Source organism: Galeopterus variegatus, unplaced genomic scaffold, assembly GCF_000696425.1.
Source record: "Galeopterus variegatus unplaced genomic scaffold, G_variegatus-3.0.2 Scaffold2062, whole genome shotgun sequence".
Lineage (NCBI taxonomy): Eukaryota > Metazoa > Chordata > Mammalia > Dermoptera > Cynocephalidae > Galeopterus > Galeopterus variegatus.
In genome coordinates this window covers 229,454-248,230 of record NW_007728173.1, presented here as the reverse complement: position 1 = coordinate 248,230, position 18,777 = coordinate 229,454, and the positions used below count along the sequence as shown (strand labels likewise).

Sequence of the window (18,777 nt, the reverse complement as noted above, 5' to 3'; positions counted from 1 at the left end):
TATTAGTGAAATAATTGCTTTTTTAAAATTATGGGAATCCTGATTAGAAGTGGAATATGGAACTGAATCATTTGGTGTTGAGATAAACTCTTCAGGGGGACCTTAATATTGCGATGCAATTAGCTTCATCTACACGTGACTCCTGAGACCTATTCCAACATTTGTGCTCTTAATGCAGTTCCGTTTCTGATGCCTCACGGTTCAGATCATTAATAAGCAGTTAGATGTGTCGGCCTGTTAAGTGATTTTAAGAGAGAATTTATTTGAGCACTGTTTGAAGCTAACTTATTGTGTTCTACTAAATAGTGATATAAAGCATTGTCTGTTTAAAACGTCACAGCAAGCAACCTATAATTTTTGAATAGGTTCCTTGAAGCAGGAATGCATATTATAAAAATGAAATGTAGGTGTTGAAGGTGTCATGGTTCCTTATGAAAATATGACAGCACTTCCCATGGTGAAAGTCAGTCCCAGGAATAATTTCTACTGCTGGCCGTGAGCCCAGACGAGTGTAGCTACAACACAGAGTGATCGGTGGGTCCTGAGCCTCACTCTCTTTCTAAGGCTGAAACAGTCGTCAAATTTAACCATATCTTGGATCAAAATCAATGTTTGGAAAATTATAACCATGAATTAAAAGAAAGAGAGTTACATGGTTTTGCAGTTCTCAAATTTGAGTACATAGGACTTACCAGACGAAACCCAGTGACCTTTCTAGCCAAGGAAATAAATAAGGGAGTTGGAAAATGAGAAGTTAAATAGCTGGGGGTTTTAGTGAAATAACAATAATATTTACTAAGCCATTTAAATCTCATTTGTGAAGGCTGAAAGCATTGTTTTGTTATTAAATTTCCCAATTCCAAGGTGCTGAGTTCCTGCTTCCTCTCCTCCCTATGGTTTTGGGGAGGAGTTAATGAGTTAGTATCTATTAAGCACTTAGCATGGCCCCTGATGCATAGTAAGTGCTCAGTAAATAGTAGTTACTATTAGTTCAGGCTCTGTCAGTGCAGCTCTGAACCCACTGCCAATTAAAAGCTACTGCCAAAATTCCGTGGGAGAGAATGAAAGCTTCTGGTTTATGGTGAGCATAAATAAACACAGCCTGAAGATCTTAATGTATTAAGTACTTAAGGTGGAGTATTTAGTAAGGACCTCTGCAAAGGGGAAGCTGATAAGAGTACTGAGGATGCCAAATTGACTCAGCAAAGTGTTAGGATTACAGGGAGGTAAGGACAGTAACAATACATTTTTTTGTATCAGGATGTAGCAAACATTAACGTTCATAGGAATTATCAGATTCCTATTCTGATTTGGCATTTCTGGGCTGAGATTCTGCATTTTAACAAAGTCCCAGGTGATTGATGCTGATGCTGCTGGTCAGGGACCACACTATGAAAACCAAGTCCTTTCAGGACTCAAAAATCAAAGTCTTCCCCCTAGCTTTTTGTCCCCTGTCTGCGTTCAGCACCTGTTGCATGTGTGGTCAGAATAGCAGGGTTTCTCATAACCCAGCTCCAGCCCGCCGCCAGGATCCCGGGTGACCCGGGCAAACACACACTCCTCAGGGTCACGGGCAGGTTACTGAGTCAAGACTGCCAAAACCCTGCGATGATGTTTTCCTTCCCTCCCCACCCCCTCCCTTGCCTGCCCTAAACCCAGGACTAATCTTGGAGCTGCTTAATAATAACAAAACCAGCAGCAGAGTGAGGCAAGACAATTTTAAAGCACAGTTTTTCTTGTTTGGCAATTACCTAATTTCAGAATGCGTTTCACAGATTTGCAAAACCCATGCGTGTGGAAACAAACCACTTGTCCAGAAAGATGATTAAAACAGGCAAATCCCCTCACGGAGAGGCGACACAAAAATTAAGTGAGCGACAGTATAGAGTTCACCCCACCCCACCTTCCTCCACCCCCCGGGTTTGGAGGCATGTAACTTACATTTTAATCAGATGTCTACACACGCGTTTACGCATGCGCACACGCAAGCAGCGGAGAATCTGTTTCTAATTACTTGTACTTTAGTTGAACTTTGGCGTTTCCTTTGACTTTCTCCCTAATGTATGTGAGCTGTGGGCTTTGCAATCCTGCAGTGAATCCACAGAACAAGGGGGAAAAAATCCAGATCGGCTGTCTTTGGTGCCAACAAAAATGAAGCCCAACTCAGTGTTTTGACCAAGTGCAACACGTTGCTATTCTCTCTTAATTAGCTGAAATTTCTCCCTCCCACCGGGGACCGGAGCTCTGGGCTCAAAATTCCCCTGGGGCCATGCAGGAAATGTCTTTTGCTTTACAAATCCTTTTTCTTTTAAGGCTCGGCTGCCCGGAGAGTGCATTAAAATACTGTCTTAATCATCGAAGTTTCTAGTAAAAAGGCAGGACTTTCATAATGCATGATACCTGCCTCTAATCAGGCCCAGCATAAAATCCCAAACTCTGTCAACACGGTTTAGCCGGCCGTAAATTAGTTCTCACACAGAAAAAAAAGTATACTGAGCTCTCTTAAAAATGTTATCTGCTACTTAATCTAACCTTTAGAAAAATGCCAAGCATGTAAGGAATTGTAAAGGGAGCTATTGTTGGAGACTTTCTGTGTGTTTAAATGACACTCAGGTGTGTTGTAACAACAAGGACATTTATACTGTGTTTTCTCAGGTGAGTTAAATTCTTAAGTGCCAAGTCCTCTTAAAAGGCAACAACTTTAATTTTTTTTTTTTTCTTTTGGCATTTGTTTTGGGAATGAATCAGCTCCCAGAGTTGTGGCAGTGTTTAAAAAAGCCGAATCAACGGGAGCGCTAGTATTCGGCTTTTGTACCGTCTCAGTCGGTGGAGATTTTGTGTAGCTTTGTTTTTGTTTTGTCTGCAAACAACATCTGAGTTTGAAGTCCTTTCAGATCAGTGCTTCTCAAAATGCAGTCCGTGGATTGGTGCTGGTTGCCGAGCTGTTTGTTGCCAGTCCACAATGAGATAAGTGCAGAAATTGAGAGCAAGTGTTTCAAAACTTCAGCAATTTGTCAGCGATTTTATGTCTGTTAAATCTAATTTTAAGGAAAGTTAGAGCTCGTGCTTTGGATTTTGTTTTTCCTTAACTCCTGTTTTCTAAAGATTCATTTTTATTGAATTTTATCAATTCATAAGGGTTGGGGGGAGAAAGTAAGAAACGACTCTTCACCACTGATAGTCCGAAAATAACGAATTTAAAGCAAATGCCTTCCTCTCTACCCCCAAGAATTCTGCTGCTGGTCTCAGCCACATTTTGAGGAACATTAATGCAAAGGCAAACGAGACCCATGACTAATTTTACAAGGAAGGTGATTCTAGCTTGTTTCCTCAGTGACTCATCTGTCCATTGTGGGGGTGGAGAGGTCTAACTATGGGCTGGAAGCTTCCATCCCTGCAGGTTTGGTTTGTTCTCGTTTCCCTTAAGGCACTCGCATGTGCACAGCCCAGAGAAGCCCTCTCAGCATCTCTGGTGCTGACTCTGCTCTGGGCAGGAACTCACAGAGCCAAGCATCCATCTCACCCCAGTAGCAGAAGTTCTTCTGACTTGGCCATTCCCTGACAAAGCAAGGCAGTCCATCTGGTTAGCAGTTTGCATATGCCACATTGGAGACTGCTGCTTGTTGGGGCTGCAGTCACCAAACAGAACTGAATAAGTCAATAAGTAAGCTAAGAAATAAATAAAAGCAGGAGGCAAAAAGCAGATCCGAATTATTCCTCAAAGACTGCTTCCCCAAACTGAAATCACATCAGGATGGCTGGAGTGCAGTTGTTTTATTGAATGACACAAGCCTCTTTTCCCCCTGGGAAGTCTAAAAACTGCTTTTTTGGCCTGCCTGAGATCGCTGAATGAGCTAATACAGAACACATTGTCTGCTGAGCCGGCAGAGTTTTCGAGCAAAAATTTTATCATTCCATAGACTGATTGTGCTTGCCTGGAATAAGGAACAAAATGTTTGAGGCCTCTCAAGGGCATTTGATGAATCTAACTCTAATTTAAAGAGACTAATAGATTATTGATTTAAGCAGGATGATGGTGAACAGATCAATGCCTGAGCACTCTGTATCTCCCTTAAATACCAGAAATGACTAGTGAAAGGGGAGCCACGGACTGTCCCCTTCCTTTGTATTGCACTGTCTTTATTGGGGGAAGGGGAAGGGAGGAGAAAAAGGGAAGAGGAGCTCTAATAAACTTTGCCTTAGTTATGTTTTTGCTATATTACCGAAAAGGTAAGAGATTACATTAAAGAACAAATCTTTTGTATTGATGCCGTATCCTGGTTGTAATTCTAGAACTTGTCTAGGCATGTTTGCTTGAGGCCAGCTTTAGTGAAATTTTCTTTTCTTTTTTCCGCTTTGCCTTGTTCTCAGTGTTACAGGAAATAAAGAACCATTGACTGTCAATTTTGAGGGTGATATTTGAATATTTAGTCAAATATTAATTCTTTACCCCCCAGTGGGAAAATTTTTCCGAAGATGGTTATTTCTTGTTATACATAAGACTTTTCTTTTTCTATCTGTGTGGGATTCATTTATGGCATTTGTAGGATTCAAATTACAAAATACAGTAGAAAGAACCAATTCATCCTTTAAAACAGAGCCTGGTCACCTCCTCTGGGAAGCCTCCCTTGATTTTTCCTGGGCTGAGAAAGGCCTCTACTTCTCTCTGTCATTATATTTTATCAGTGATTTCCAAACTGATTCAATTTGTATTCACCTGGGAGAATTTTTTAAAAATGGATTCCTGGCTCCCATTCGCAGACATTCTCACATAATGAGTCTGGGATACAATTTGGGCATTAGGATGTTTAAAAGCTCCCCAGGTGGTTCTAATGTGCAGCCAGGTTTGGGAATCACCGTATTCTCATTGTTGGTTTTTTCTCTATTAGGCCAGCTCCTCAAGGGTAAGGGATTATACCATGCACAGTCCGTAGCATGTAACACAGTGCCTAACATGGTAGTACTCAGTGAAATAAGCACATGAACAATCTGAGAATCCATTGTACTAATATGCAAAAGTTCTTAGCAATAACTGGTAAAATCATCACAGCCTTAACCACAGTCCAGGTCTCTTACTATTCATTGCTTACAATAGAACATTTTCATTCATGGCAATTGTTCAGGAATAGCCTTCAGGATTCTATATTTTTTATAAGTGACTCTCATCCATACAAAAAGGCTTTTATCAATCTTTCTAAAGTGTTTTGGGATTTTTAACATCCAGTAGGCCTCTCCCTTCTTGTGTGCTTTGCCATAAGTTTCTTGGGTGTTAAATTGCCCACGATTCTGTTTCCTCTCTTTGGTTTGGGAGGATGAAGTGCTGGACTCCCTTCAGTGCATGTATTTGAAGTGGCGTATTTATGGAAATTACCGCCCACTTTTGAAATTCAGGGCATAACTCTGACAGCTGAGTCCAGCCCTAACAGAATTCTATTTACAGCTTTCCTAGACAAGCCAGATTAGCAGTTCTACACGAGTGAGTAGAACACTTAAGCACACACACACACACACACACCCACCTTGCTTCTGAGAAGAACACAATGCAGGATTGAGCATAGTGGTGATGACATGGCCCTGTCCGAGTTGTAGACACACATGAGTAGAAGTAGAAGTACACATTTCAAGCCAATCCAAAGATTTGGGAGGCGTATAGGGAAGGGCTCACTTATGTTTATATTAGGAGTGTAAATGGACACAGCCTTTCTAGAAGTCAGTTTATCAACATGAATTAAAAACTAACAAAATATTTTTAAAATAACATACCTTTTTAACTAATAATTCCACTTCTGAGAATTTATCCTAAGGAAATAGAGATGTGCTGAGATTAGCTACAGAGTTGCTCATCACATCAGAATATTTTGTGGGAAAAAATATTTATTGGTAAGGAAATAAATTCATGACATCATAAGTTAAACAAATTCCCAAACAATCTCAGTACAGTTCCACTTTAGTAAACAAACTAAAAACAATTATGTGCACAGAAAAAAAGTCTGGAAGGATCTATACCAAGATGATCACGGCGGATTTCTCTGAGTGAAAGGATTGTGGGTGATTCTTTGTGTGTGTGTTTTCTTGGATTTTAACAAAGCGATATATTGTTTTGTAATTTTAACAAGTAGTGTTTTCCTGTTAATGTCATTACTCATTTACTTTCAGTGAAGCTGGTTAGCTTCATGTGAGAAATGCTTTTGCATTTACAGCTGGATAGCTGATAAGCTTTAGTGACATCTCAGATGCCAACACTTCTATAGAACACACCACTGTGCCAAGTTATCCTAAGTGAGGGCTTCCTATTTGCCAGAAGAAATAATGTACTCAAGATTGATGTCTGCCTCCCAAATACCTCAGCTCTAACCAGTAAGACCATAATAGATTTATCTACTGGGACCAGCACTACTCAAATGAATTCATTCCAAGATTCTTCTGAATTATGAAAATACTGTAATTATAGTTGATACTCTTCCAAAGTGATAATTAATCCCTTTTTTAAGGAAATAAATGAGTATAAGAGTGTGATTTCTGATTTTATCATTTAACAACTTAGAGGGGCACTTACGTGTTTGAAATGAGGGGCAAAAAAAGGAAAAGGAAAAAATGTATGCATTAATTCAACCAATTTTTATTGCTTACCTGCTATGTACCAGGACTTCTAGTCCTGGAGCTCAGTTGGAAGCAATGCAGGTAAGTTCCTCTGCCTTGTGAAACCCATATTTGAAGTGTGGGGGGTGGCAGATGTAGAATATAAAATTGTAGACGGAGGTCAAGTGTTTGGATCCCTGTTTGGGCCAATGGCTAAAAAATAAAAATAAAAATTATATACAAATAAACTTTCTAAATATGGACACGAGTTAAGATTTTAACAGAAAATAAAGTAATGGGGGCTGGCCCTGTGGCTCACTCGGGAGAGTGCAGCGCTGGTAGGGCCGAGGCCGCGGGTTCGGATCCTATATAGGGATGGCCGGTGCGCTCACGGGCTGAGCGTGGTGCGGACAACACCTTGCTGAGGGTTGCGATCCCCTTACCGGTCAAAAAATAAATAAATCAATAAAATAAAATAATGGGATAGAATGACCAGGAGTGGGAAGGGGCATTTTAATTAGATAAGTCATCTCTGAGAAAGTAACATTTGCTCTGAGGTCTATGAGATGAAAAGTAACCAGACATGTGAGGGTCTGAGAATTTCCAGGCAGAGGAAATGGTTAGTGCAGTAGCCTTAAGCTGTTCTGAGAGCCTGGCCTATTCAAGAGACAGAACAGAGGCCAATTATTTCAAACTCACAAGTGAGGGAAATCATTAAAGGCAGTGATGTTTCTAAGGGGCCATGCCATGAGAAGCCTTGTAGAGCACAGGAAAAAGTTTGACATTGATCTCAATGGTGACAATTGGAGGGCTTTAGATAGGCAAGTGAAACGGATCAATTTTCACTACTGAATAATTCTCTGGACTGTTTGAAGAACGGACCCTGTGGTAGGACAGCAGGCACAGGGAGACCAAGGAAGACACTATTGTGGTTTGGAGGTGAGGGATGATGGTGAACTACAAGCCCAGTGTGGCAGCAGGATAGTGAGAGGGATGGATTAACAATGTGTTTAGGGGGTGGGGTTCAGCTGACTTGCTAAAAGGAGGTTTGCCTATAGGCTAATTTAGTCAGTAGGATATCTAATATGTAAGATGACAGGCAGCAGAGTAACTGGAATTCTATACTCTGGAAAATATACTGTATATTGGAAAGTAATCTGGAGACTAGAAGATTCTGAAACATTATTTGACAACTTTCAATCACCCCTTCCATCCAATTTTATGAGCTTTTTTTGCCTGTCATAGGAGTAGGGTCAGTTCTTGCTTTGACTTTGAACGTAGCCCTTGAGAATGGGAGTGGGGGAACACTCTGGTCTTATGTTCTGTGAATTCCCATTTCCCATAGAATTTGGGTGGTTAGGTAATGAGATGGGGGATCATATATTTTGAAATCTAGAATAAAGAGCAGCATGACTTAGAAATGGCCCATGCCACTCTGTGCCATCATTAGGCATACCCCGCTGTTTTTCAAATCTTGATTGTACATTCAGTCACCTGGGATTTTTTCAAAAGGCAGATTCTGATTCCATAGGCCTGAGCTGGGGCCTGATACTGTATTTTCTTATAAGCTCCAAAGTGATGCCGATGCTGCTGGTCCAAGGACTAACCTTTGAGTAGCAAAGGTCTTACCAATATTGTATGACGATCAGGTATGGTTATATGCTAAAAGCTCTCATCATATACTTGTTGAATGACTGGTTTGGGCATTTTCTTCAATTTTTCTAAGGACATTACTTTTGGTTAAGTGAGCAACGGGGTCTAACAGTCATTTGAGACTCTGCATGAGTCAGAAACTAGTAGAAATTGAAGAGTAGAAAAAGCCTGGGTTTCGTAGCATGAAGATCTGAATTTGCATGTTGGCTCTACCAGTGCCCGTTTGGTCTTGGACAAGTCACTGCCCTCCTCTGAGTTTCTATTTCCCTTGAGGGTAAAATGCTGATAAAGATCATCACCCTCACAGTGGTATGGTGAACTTCAGGTGAGAGAGATGTGTGAGATTGCTTTGTCAACTGTAATGTGCCACATCAACATCAGAATCACCACTGCTGTGCCTACAGTGACTACTGTTTTTATGGGCTGAATTTGGGGCAGAGGCATATGAATTCGCTGATGAAAAAGGAAATTCACTGAAATCACATTTTCTCTTTTTTCTCCCCCCGCCCCATCTCTGTTGTAGCAATTGAAACACAGAGCACCAGCTCTGAGGAACTTGTCCCAAGCCCTCCGTCTCCACTTCCTCCCCCTCGAGTGTACAAACCCTGCTTCGTCTGCCAGGACAAGTCATCAGGGTACCACTATGGGGTCAGCGCCTGTGAGGGGTGTAAGGTGAGTACCCACGCCTCTGTGCCTCATGAGCTTTCATTCTCCCTGTGCTCTCTGGAGGTGACCTACCCAGCTCCAGAAATAGGCTGCTTTGACATCCATGATGCCACCTCCAGTCAGTGTGGTAGGTCCACTTGTATTTGATGGTTTTCATCACTTATATTTCCGTAGTTTAAAATTCAGAAACTTCTGCAACTGACTGATTGGGACCAAAGGTTCTAGGGCCCTTAAAATACCACCACATAATAGTTATTTTCAGATAATAAGAACCTTTTGAAGGAGTCCTGAAAAAGATCATTCTTTTTCTCTTTAGAACATGCTGTCTGGTGTCTTTGTAGTTTTATTTTATTTTTAAATATGACTGGCAGTCCACTGAATCAACTTGCAGAGAACCCAAGGTTGAAATTGGGATTTATCTCCTGGCTGTTTCCTCAGCCCTGTGGCCTTTGAATTACAGTTTGATTTTCAGCCTGTAGGGACTTGCTACTGTATGTGTGTCATAAATTCAGGGGAGTTGGATTTAAAATTCCTGCCTACAAAGTACTGGAGGCTGAACATGTCTCAGAGAGTATATGGCTGCTTTGAATCAAGCTAGACAACTGTTATCAAGTCCAACAGGCTTAATTGAGTGAAAGAGCAACTTCTTTTTTTTTTTTTTTAAAGGGAGAAAAGAAACAAAGAATGACTTCATAGGCAAATTCAGCTCATCCATAAAAAATCTCTCAAAGGAACCGGGCTGTCTAGAGCTAGTCCTTCTTTAGATATATAACTTCTTTAAGTTCTCTCTGGATGGTTGTTCAGATCTGTTGTTTATACATCTAAATTGCATGATTTATTTGTAATTGTTAACATGTTGGAATAATATTACAGGTGCTCTATGGCATTTTATATTTGGCTTATAAGAATTAAATGTGTAAAGCCATCCTTAAACTTAATGGTTTAAGACAATAACCCATTATTCAGCTTAAAATTTTATGGGTCAGAAATTTCGGCCAGGCTCATCTGCGTGGTTTGTGTAGTCTTAGCTATGCTCCCTGATGTGTCTCTGGTCAGCTGCAGGTGGCTGGTTGGCTCTGCTTCTGGGAATGCTGACCGTTGGCTAGAAAGCCTCAGCTTTCCTCCGTGTGGTCTCTCCTCCCCATTGGGCTGTTCCTGGCTTATTAACAGAGGTGGGGTTGCAGAAGAAGGAACAAAAGCACGTAAGGTCTCTAGAGGCCAAGGCTCAGAAGCTACCCACTGTCACTTCTGCCACATTCTGTTGGCCAAAGAAAGTCATAAAGTCAGTCTAGATTCAATAGGTAGGAACATAAACTCAGCTTCTTAATGGGAGGAGCCTCAAAGCCACATGATGGGGGGTATGGATGGGGGGGTATGGGGGTCCCTTTTGCATTCTACCATACTCCATATCTAATGAGCACAAAGTGGGCGGGGACCCTAGCTCTGTTGCTCGGCACCTCGTGCACAGTCTGGCATATAGTGCTTAAAGAGGTAGGTTGAACAAATGCGTTAAGTGCCACTCAGTTCCTCAAAGCAATTATGTAAGTTTTCCCTTCTTTTCAAATCATTTGAAAAAACATAAGTACTATTTTACAGGGTAAGGCCAGATTGGGGAAATTTATTAAAGACTTAGGAACATCTCTCTGCCTCTGGGATTGTGTTGGTTATTTTAAAGGAATTCCCTTTCCTCCAGTAGCTTTTGATATGGTGGTCAAGAAGGTTATATGGGCAACCAGTTGACAGTTGGCTAAAATGCAAGACATTGTGCATCTCATTTTTACGTTATTATTGGTAACCCTTAGCTGAACTACTTAAATTTATCCTGCGATCTGGGAAGGCTTCAGTGGAACACCAGTTTATTTTGTGCATTTGTTGTACAATATATAAATAAATCATGTTCTAATGATCATTTGAAAGTTAAATGAAAAGATACTTCTTTAGTCCCAGAAACTTTTAAGTCATATCATGTCCAGAAATCTGGAAGATGTATGCTATAACTCAGCTTACCTGCTCCCATAATGTCCCAAAGAAAGAATTTATTCAACCTGTCCTCTCGTGGCAGATCCCGGGACCTGCATGTTAAGCTGTTTCACAATCTGTCCTGTACAAACTGTTTTAATCAGCTTGGAGCCAGCTAATTCTCTGACCTCTTGTTTTAATTTGGAATTCTCACTCTTAGGAAAACCCCAACAAAAACAAAACCCATACCAACACAAACAACTTTGATAAACTCAGTTAAGTGGTCCAGAGTCATATTATGGTTCATGTTTTTAACAGAGTTATGAGCCCAGTGAGGTCAGATGAATTCACCAGACTGTTGCTGAATTTGATAATTTTTGTATTGCCGGTGGGCCTCTGAACACGTGGACTGCCTTTCTCCCTGGCTGTTGGGAAAAACTTGGTTTGCATTCTGGCTTTCTGGGAAAATAGAATGATAAAATTCACTGAGCTGAAAAACATAAGAACATAAAAGTATAATGTAACAGCCAAAAAAAAAAAAAAAAAGAAATATACCTTTCTAAAAAATTAAATATGTTTATTGTCACTTTTAAAAATTACCAATATAATACAGAATTTACTGTATAAAAAATAGAAAATTAAAACAATCATGGTTCTACCCTGGGAGAGAACCCCTGTTAAAACTCAGTTTTCTATGAGTATATGCATATTGTTGTTGTTTTTACTTTTTTTGTTATTTTTTACAAAAATAGGATTTTATATTGTATACTCCTTTAAACCAGCTTTTTAAATTTATTAATCTTTCATGTTGAAAATTTGAACAACTGCATAGTTTTTTATGGTTATACAGTTAATGTAGTGGTTTATGGCTATATCATCATTTATTTTCTAATGCCCTATTCTTTTATATAATTAGGGTGTTCACTTCTTTTCTATTACAAATACTGCTTTAATGTATAACCTTTAGGTACATTACTGATAATTTTTTTAGGATAAATGAGTAGAATGGAATTTCTAGGTCAGTGGCTTTGTACATCTTTATGGCTTGTGATACAAATTGCCAAAATGCCCTCTAGAAAAGGTGTATTAATTTAAGTTCTGCTAATCTGTAAAAAAATTAATCCTATTAGAGACTGTCTATTGGAGAATCTCCCTTGTAATAATAAGGTAATGAATGAAGAAGTAACTTCTCTTCTGGAGTTCTGCCTATATTTAATTTGATATTTACGATGGACTCCATGCATGATATCATTTTGGGCTACCAGCAGATGCACCTTGGGCTCCTGCTTGATCGATAGAAACTGGAGCATCCTTTGGCTGGAGATCAAAGGTCACTTCTCTGGACTGGGCCTCTGCTCTAAAGTTGGACTCCCAGACAGAACCCAGTGTATATCGTCAAGGAGTAATGCCTACAGTGGCTTCTGCCTGTCAACACCAGGATGACCTTATTGGCTATTATTTGGGGGAAAAGAACCTCTGTCTTCCTAGAGGTCAGGTGGCAATCTCAGCTTTAGCTGCAGCCATTTGATGGTTGTTGGAATTTAGCACATAGGTTGTGGTCTACCTCTTAGAATGGTCAATGGCTGCTGTATTGACATAACATCAGCATGGCAACATAACCACTAGACACACCATATGGATGCCCTGTTTAGGAGATTTCCAGCTGAGTGATGGCAGTTTTTTGCAGAAGACAGAGTACAAAAAATGAATGTGTGGTGTGGTTAGCCAAGAAGGTTTAACAATATAAAATAATAAAGCAATGTTAAAAATAAAATCATAAGACAATAAAAATAAAATAATGTATCTTTAGGAAACAGTCTCATTGCTCATAGCTAAAATTTATGCACAACTTTGGCCTTAATCATATTTTACATTTCCATTTCTGTAGCTTTCAAAGAATGTGGAGTCTAAAGTGATAATACTAGGATCTGAATCCTAGCTAGGCTACTTGCTAGCTTGGTGACCTAAGGCAAGCATCTTAAATTTTCTGTCTCTTTTCTCATCTGGAAAAATGGCGATAATCTTTCCTCATAGTATTGTTGGGAGGATCAAGTGAGTTACAATGTATGAAGTATATAGAATATACTGGCACGTACTACGTGGTATATATGCTTAGTTCTTATTTGTATTATCATTAACTTATTATGACTTTTGCACACAGTGATGCAACATCAATTATAATCTTAGTACTCTTCTTGGAAAGTTCTTTCAACAGTTCCCCATCCTTTATATTAAATAAATGCTGCCTCTTTCCTTCAAGACTCAGGTTAAGATCTAACTACTCCATAGAGCCTGCCTGGATTACCCTCATACAGGGATTGACAAATTGTTCCTGCAAAGAGCCAGATAGTAAATATTTTAGGCTTTGAGGACTTTGTGGCCTCTGTTGCAACTACTCAACTTTGCTGTGATAGCATGAAAGGAGCCACAGACAATATGTAAATAAATGGGCATGGCTACGTTCCAATAAAACTTTATTTACAAAAACAAGCAATGGGCCAGATTTGGCCCTTGGGCCACAGTTCCCTGTTCCTTCTCATGATTTCTAAAAGTCAGAAGCTGGTGGCCCACATCACTCATGCTGAAGGTGGCAGGCCAGCTAGTTTTGGTGGACCATAGGCCTGGGACTGTCGGTCCCCCTCCCCATAGATAAAGAGTTGATGTCCACCTGCCCAGGGGTCCGTGCAGCTTCTAGATCACCCTCCCCGTCTGATCATTCCTCCACCCCTTCATTCATACTCAACTCTGAGTTCCTCATCATTCAAAGTCAGAGAAGTGATTTCCTTCTAATTGAGCATTTCCAGAAACACCTGGCATCCCGCTTTGGAGAGGTTTGTGGAATGTATTCTATGAGCTGCTATCTCAGCTTTTCCTGCTTAGCAAATAACTCAAATGCTATTAGCTTACAACAATAGACATTTATTATTTCTTACAGTTCTGGGCGGGTCTTCTTTTCTGTGCTGGTTTGCTTGAGTCAGGTGGTCTAGGATAGCCTTACTCACATGACTAGGGCCTTGGTGAGATGACTGGATCCTCTATCTGTGTTATTGCCCACCATTAGCCTAGCCTATGCTTGTTCACATGGGGTGGATGGGTTCCCATCAGTAAGAGATGGCAACCACCAATGTGCAAATGCATTTCAACCTGTGCTTGCATCATGTTTGCTAATATCCCCTTGGCCAACAAATTATATGACTAAGTCTAGGTTCAGTGGGTGGAGAAATAGACTTCACTTCTTAAGGGGAGAAGTGGCAAAGTCACCTTGCAAAAGGGTGAGCCTACCAGAGCTGGCATTTGATTATATACTGTCTTCTGTTATTCCCTAGTGTCTTCTAACAACTATATTCACCATTCAGTCATCCTTTGGCATGTATTTGTTAAACACCTACTAAGTTTCAGGGCCTACACTAGGTGCTAGAGATCCAACAGTGAACATGACAAAGTTTCTTATGTAACTTACTGCCTTATGCAAGGGACACACGATAAACCGACAATTCAAAGTTGGAAGAAAATGAGCAGAATGGTCTGATAAAGAATGATTGTGGACTATTCAATTTTATAGGAGGCAAGGAGGCCTGATTTGGCATGAGGTCAGGTGGGATCTCAGGGCTGAGAAAGAACCAGCAGTGTGAATAATAGAGGAAAGCATTTCAGGCCAGAAACCAAACACTTGGATTCTAGGGCCATTTCTACCTCTCCTGGCTATGTCTATGGACTCCTCTGGACGTTAGCAAATACACACGTTGGAATCCAGTACCAGGCCAAATATAAACATAAAAACGGTGAAGCCAGTAGTTGCACTGATTTCGTGGTAGGGATGGTGTACATGGAGCGGGAGTCCCTGGTGTTAGCAAATCCATGTGTGGAGCAGGGGGCAGAGAAAACTACCCATTTTATACCCATATCTCATTTAATTCTCACAGCAGCTCGGCAGGATGGGCTTTATAACCCCTATTTTGTAGACAAGGAAACGAGGTTCAGAGAAGTTAAGGAACTTGGCCAGGGGCACACAGCTAGCTTTTGCTAGAGCTGGATTTAAACTCTTTTTATTGGAAAACACCCCGTTGCTTCAGCCACACTAAAACAGAAGGTAGGAAGCAGTGGTGTATTATGGTCTAGATTGAGAGTTTCTTGGGCCACTGAATTAAAAACAAAATAGGTAGGGGTATACTTAAAAAAAACCCGTTGTCTTGATCATTTCATAAAAGAAATGGCATTTTTGCAACCAAAAAGTTAAAAAAGGAAGAGTTTCCAAGGCAGTCTTGCCCAGGAAGGGACAGTTAACAAACAGGACCCACACATGGGCATGCTCCCAAATGTTACTTTGTCCTTGTTTTCTCCACTTTGCCATCGATGGGTGGAAACTTCCCATCTGTCAGCCAGCATTTGGGAGCCACCTTCCAGCCCACGCTGCAGAAGCCCCCAGGGCGAGGCCTGGCACAGCTGTGATGGCGATTCTCTGCAAAGGCGCAGAGGAAATGCTTGCTGAAGGTCACATTGGTAGACTTCTATTTAAGGCAGCCTTTAAGAGTTTAAACTCTGATAGCCCCCTCAGTCCCTCAGGGCTAATTTTGTCCATTTTCTCATCTGCCTTTGTTTTCCTTGCCTCTGAGAAGGAGGCCCTCATCTTCAGGACAGGGTTCGGCTGCTGGGCTGGGTTTTCCTGGCAGACAGCAAGTTGAATGTTCAGTCACAAAAAGTTTTGCAATCAGGAAGATGTATGTCTGCACTTTTAGAACTACTATTTTTAATTTAATTTTAGAACTTCTATTAAATACTATAAATGTGCTTAGGGATTTTATTTGACCAAGACCACTTAAAATTACATTTTTTTTTAATTGGCACGGATAAATATGAACATGATGAACTGTCCAATGTGGAGAAGATTTTTAGCTTTCCATACTCTGATAGTTGCTTCTGTTTAGGGGTTTGCTGCAGTGTTGAGCCCTGAGAACAATATAATATACTACAGGCAATAACAAAAACAGGACAATGTCTGTGTTCTATAATAGCTAAAACTAAATTTTGACACCTGCCTTCAAGTTCATTATTATAGTCCTCGAATCACAGAGAGTAGATCCCTTCATAGACCCAAAGAGCTGTTCTCTGTTGTCACAAGCCAACAATGGAGAATTTATTTATTCCCTCATTTATCAGACATTTATGAAACACCTTCTGTGAGATGGGCTTTAAAATGTAGAAATGAAAGGTTTTTGTGTATTTTGTTCCCAATGTTGTGTCCCAGTGTCTGTCAAATAGTAGGTCCATAGTAAATATTTGTTAGTGAATGGATGGATGAATGGGCCCAAAACCCAGCAGTTCAGTGTGTCATGTGCTGTGACAATTGCAGCCAAGGGGTTGATGGGCTCAGAAAAGGAGCCTCCAATCCTTCTGACACATTCCAGGATGGCTTTATAGAAGAGATGGTTTTGTAGACGTGTAAGCATTATCCTGATGAAGGGGAGAGGAGTGTCCTGGACAAAAATTGAAGGTGGGGCTGGAAGACAAGGGAACTAGAATTAAATAGCCGATGACAAATTATGTGGAAAAATGAAACTTATCCATTCTGTTAACATTTATTTTTCATAACCCTCTCTAAACAAGTAGGGATCCACAAGGCACTAAAGACATCCAAAAGGACTCTTTAAATATCATTTTCTCAGTGAAGCATTCTCTGGAACCCCCAGGTTAGGTCCCTCTCTTTTACGCTTTCTGTTTTTCTCCTTTGTAGCACTTAACACAATTGAAATTAACTTATCATTATTGAATCATTTGGTTAATATCAGCCTCTTCTATCAGACTATAAACCCTGGGAGGGCTGGGGCTGGTTTCTCTTGTCACAGCTTTATTAGTAATGCCTAGCATAGTGCTAGAGAGGCACATAGTAGGGCCTCAGTGCGTATGTGTTTTTATCATACATTATATCTAATTATGTAGTAATTAATATAGTTATAAATCAAATGAAATAAACCACATATAATTATATGATAATTCATATAATAGTATAATTTTATACATTTTATCTAATTATATAATGAATTATATCTAATTATATATGGTTTGTGATGATACATTCATGTAAACATTTATAAAATTTTATAAATTGGACAAAGTCTTTGGTGGCCAAAGTCCACCTCATTTTCTTAGTAATCTCTGCCTTCTACCTCAGAGTTAATCCTTCACTGCAAAAGATATATTCTCTTTGATATTGCCTTTAAGCAAAGTCTTAAGAACTAGCAACTAGAATGATATACTTAAAAGCACTGTGGGCTTTTAGTGCTTTAAAGAAAAGAAAAATCTCAACATATAGAATCTGCCTGCATGTCTAGGAACTTTGAGAAAGCTGAAATGACAATCTAGCTTTTCCTAGTAACAGAAGGAGAAAACAGTTTTCTTCTTCTGGACTAATTTCATACTAAATTGAGAAATCATTTTGGGTTGAAAAAGCAGAAAAATCCTTTATTTTTTTTTTCCTTCTGGTATATGAATAAACAGGAAGTGAAGGGTGGATTCTGAATTAGCCTGCAACCCTGTATTTTTTTTTCTTGTGTTGGCTGGGTAAAAGTAGTTTATTTAATTTGGTAGTTTTTAAATGGTTTACAAATTTTTTAATGGTTAAAAGTTCAGGAATGTTTGTTTAAATGCTTACTTTGCTTGTTTGTTGTTTGAAAATGTCTAGACACTTTCATTTGCTGTTTTTGTTATATCAAACAAACTAAAGATCTGCAATTTTTAGTAAAGGATTTTGCCTTTGTCATGCAGTAGAGAACCAGTCCCCAATATTCATGGTTAACCTGTTGATTTGAAAATGGCTCATCTCCCAGTGTCTTGTCTGTTTCATGAAGTTTTGGTCAATTAAAAAATAATCACCAAAAACGAATACTCTATTTTCTGATTTATGGCAGATGGTGGGTGGGGAAGATAATAAGTTGCTTTTTAAAAAGTCTTAGGGACCATTAACACAAACTGAATTGTGACAATGTATTCCATCTACCAAACAAACAAAAACCCCTGAAATATTATTTTTGTCAGAGAAATAAAAGTATACTTTTGGGCTTTCCTAATAAATATACAAATCATCACTTTATAAAGTTTTATAAATGACAGAAAATCATTTCTATTTAAATAACATTTACACCATCATAGATAATGATTTAGTTACTTTTGGCAGGTGAATGTTTCGGTCCTTTTACTTTCTAATCCTCTTACTAGAAAAGGTAAATAGAGAGCTTTCCATTCCATATTTCTTCTCCTGGGTGGACTTTTTAAAAAGAGGTAGTTTTTAGTTTTTTCCTGTTTTATCAACACCCTCCACCTTCTCCCCATCAGAGCTGGGCTGTGAGCCCCTGATCTTCCTACTTTCCACGGTTGTCTCTCCCCACCTGAATACCTCTATAAAACTACAGAAACAATAAAAATATCTTATATTTCTGTAGCCTTGGTTTCCAAAGCACTTTCATATATAGAATTAAATTAGGCTATGCTTAGCTAAAGTGAAAATAAACTCCAAAAAATATGTCTCCTACATAATTTCTTTCTGATGTAACAGTTCAAGGCATGTATTCCTGGTTGGCAAACTTCTCTATTCCACACAGTGATTAGAAACTCGGGCTTCCTCCAGTGTTTTAGCTTGGCATCCACTAGGTCCTTAGCATCATCTGATTCTAGCCACTGGAATGGGTAAGAGACCTTGGAGGAGGCAACATACCTGCTTCTTATAAGCCTAGGCCTGGACTGGCATATGTCATTGGCTAGGACTGGTCACATGACCAAAACCAAATGCTAGGGAGACTGGGAGATGTAGTTTAGCTATGTGCCCAGGTACAGACCTCCTATTATGGAAAGAAATCATGGATTTGGTGGAGAGCTAACAGTTTCTGCCGTAGATTTTTTAATTTGATCCTCATAATAATTCGAGAA

At 39.7% G+C, this 18,777-nt stretch overlaps 1 protein-coding gene across 2 annotated transcripts in view; it reads left to right on the top strand.

Moving 5' to 3' along the window:
• Positions 1-18,777, top strand: part of RARB (retinoic acid receptor, beta) — a 163,512-nt gene that overhangs the window by 18,904 nt on the left and 125,831 nt on the right. For both annotated transcript variants that reach the window (XM_008580298.1, XM_008580300.1), the window contains exon 2: positions 8,756-8,904. In XM_008580298.1, coding sequence (XP_008578520.1) covers positions 8,756-8,904 — 149 coding nt within the window. The remainder of the gene's footprint in view (positions 1-8,755; positions 8,905-18,777) is intronic.